Below are 2,295 nucleotides of genomic sequence, written 5' to 3'. Positions count from 1 at the left end.
CCCCCCTGAGCCCTTACGTGTGCAGCTGACAGCAGCGCTGTTTGCGGGGGAGCAGGGCTGGTCCCTGCGGGACCCCCTGGGGCAGGAGGCCAGGAGGGATTCATTCCCCACACACTGCAGCTCTCCATCCCAGGTGGGACCCGCCCCTTCTCCAAAGGGACTTCCTCCAGGGACAGGCAGGGCTGCGCCGCACTGCAACTCCCTGCAGAGCACGTCCGCAGCTTTGGCACCAAACTGGGAATCACAGACAGTTTTCCACTGGTCCCTGTCACGGATCTGCACACGGCCTGAGCAGCGGCTCTTTCCTTCCACCAGACGGACAAATCCTGGAAAAAACCCAGAACAGCCGGGAGTTCCCAGAGCCCTCTGGCAGTTACATGCCCACATCCCACATCCCCTCCAAGGAAGCCGTGACCAGTTCTCCCATTGCACAGCCCAGAGGAAGCTGCTGGGGGAGTGTTGGTGACACAAACACATCCCGGCCCCCTTGCCCCCCTCCACTGCACCATCACAGCACTCAAGGGGCTGTGTCTGTCTCAACAGCTGCACTGGTCACACTAACTGCGGCTGCACAAGGTGCCCTGTGGAGTTGAGCAGCAGGGCAGCACTGCCTGCATGGGGCCCTGTCCCTGCAGGGCTGTCACAGCCCCAGGGATGTCCTAGTGCCAGCCTGGGCACGCAGGGATGCCGTAGGGAGCAGCCAGAGCCAAGCAGCTGCCAAGCTCCGAGGCCTCACAGTGCTGGATCCCCCAGCCGAGCCCCGGGGACAGGAGGCGCAGGGCTGTGTGCCAGCCCGCTCCACTGCCCAGGGCAAGCGCCCATGCTCTCCGAAAAGCCTTTTGGTTCAGTCGAGGTACTCATGCCTGGGAGGGGGGTGACCCACGGGGACCAGCCATCTCATGCTGATCCTCCAAGTTCTGGTGTTCTGGGAAAGTTCTCCCCAGGTCTCTCCAGCACAGGGACCCTCAGCATTGCTGGCTGGGAACTGGCAGAATGGGTGCAGAGCACTGGTCAACAGTGGACGCACTGGGGCAGGGATGGAAGGTTCATCTGCAGCCCAAGACAGTGACTGAAGGGGGCTGAGGCCCTGTGGCAGGGTCAGTTCACCCTGGGGTGGGCTCCCTCTGGGATTTCCCCAGGGGCTGGGGACATCAGCAATGACAGTCCAAGCTTGGCAGCGTGAGCGGCCACACTGTTCTGTGCTCCAGCACCCGCTTGTTCTCTCTGAGGACAGAGCCAGATCCCTTCCACCGTCACAGAACCAGAGGTGGGGAATACCCTGTCCCCTTACCTGAGCACATCACTCCAGCATCCTGGGCATGATTGCAGTTATGTTTACCCCATCCTCTGTGTCTGCAGTCAGACAGGGCAGATTCGGTGCCTTTACAGCCAACATCATCCATCCAAATGGGGCCGGATCCTGGCCCAAAGTATCCGTAATGAGGAGCTCCAACAGCAGACCCACATTCCAGCTGCTTACAAACCACTGCTGCATCATTCATGCTCCAGTAGTCACCACACACAGTCCCCCACTTGCCCTGTTGTTTCACCTCCACTCTCCCAGCACAGCGACTGCCGCCATCCGCCAGCCTCACCTCCACAGCACCTGCAAACACTAACATGAGATGGGTCAGGAGAGCACCGAGCCCCAGCACTGCGGGTCTGAGGGAAGCCCCTGCCAGGGTAGAGTCTGAGGTACCAGGGTGGGAGCCCACACACCCCCAGGCCGTCCCCAGGGCACTTCAGGGGTCCCTTCTCTCCTCATGGGTTGTGCAAGGCTGGGGGTGACCGCTCCAGCCCTGATGGGTCATTTGCCATCCCACCACACAAGGCATCTTTTCACAGCCCGATGGCTACCTCCCTCCTGCCCATGGCCACCCACACACAGCCCAGCCCTACACTGGGTCCCTGCTGCTCCCCAGCACCCCCTGAACAGCCCCATGTGCCCAGGCCTGCAGCTTCCCATGCAAACTGCCTGCCCCAGCACCATCCAAAACCACCCCCATGCCCAGGCCTTTCTCTGCTCCCACTGAGAGGATCCGGAAGGTCCCTGCACCCACATCCCCTCCTCACCCCCGGGGTCAGCCCAGTCCCTGCACTGGGCCGGGCCCCCCAGGCAGGATGTCCCTCTATGGTAGATGCCCCAGTCCCCTTCTCTCAGTGGGGTACAAACTGTCCCTGTGGGGTCAGGGCTCCCCTGGAACAAGGGGGCAGGGAGAAGCACACAAAGCCTTGGGGGCACCCGAGAGATTGGCAGTGTCCTGGGGGATCTCTGGGGGCTGCCATCACCCACTA

At 62.0% G+C, this 2,295-nt stretch overlaps 1 protein-coding gene across 1 annotated transcript in view; it reads right to left on the bottom strand.

Moving 5' to 3' along the window:
• LOC113490975 (antigen WC1.1-like) overlaps nucleotides 1-1,675 on the bottom strand; it is a gene marked incomplete at its 5' end in the record, with an annotated part of 8,988 nt that extends 7,313 nt beyond the window's left edge. The window contains 2 exons of the mRNA XM_026867593.1: nucleotides 18-326; nucleotides 1,292-1,675. Of these exons, the coding sequence (XP_026723394.1) occupies nucleotides 18-326; nucleotides 1,292-1,675 (693 nt within the window). The remainder of the gene's footprint in view (nucleotides 1-17; nucleotides 327-1,291) is intronic.
• Between the last annotated feature and the right edge of the window lie 620 nt (nucleotides 1,676-2,295).

The sequence above is a fragment of the Athene cunicularia genome, unplaced genomic scaffold, assembly GCF_003259725.1.
Source record: "Athene cunicularia isolate RWA unplaced genomic scaffold, athCun1 SCF_86, whole genome shotgun sequence".
Taxonomy (NCBI): Eukaryota; Metazoa; Chordata; class Aves; order Strigiformes; family Strigidae; genus Athene; species Athene cunicularia.
The sequence above is the reverse complement of the archived record's forward strand: the minus strand, read 5'-3'. Positions and strand labels throughout refer to the sequence as shown.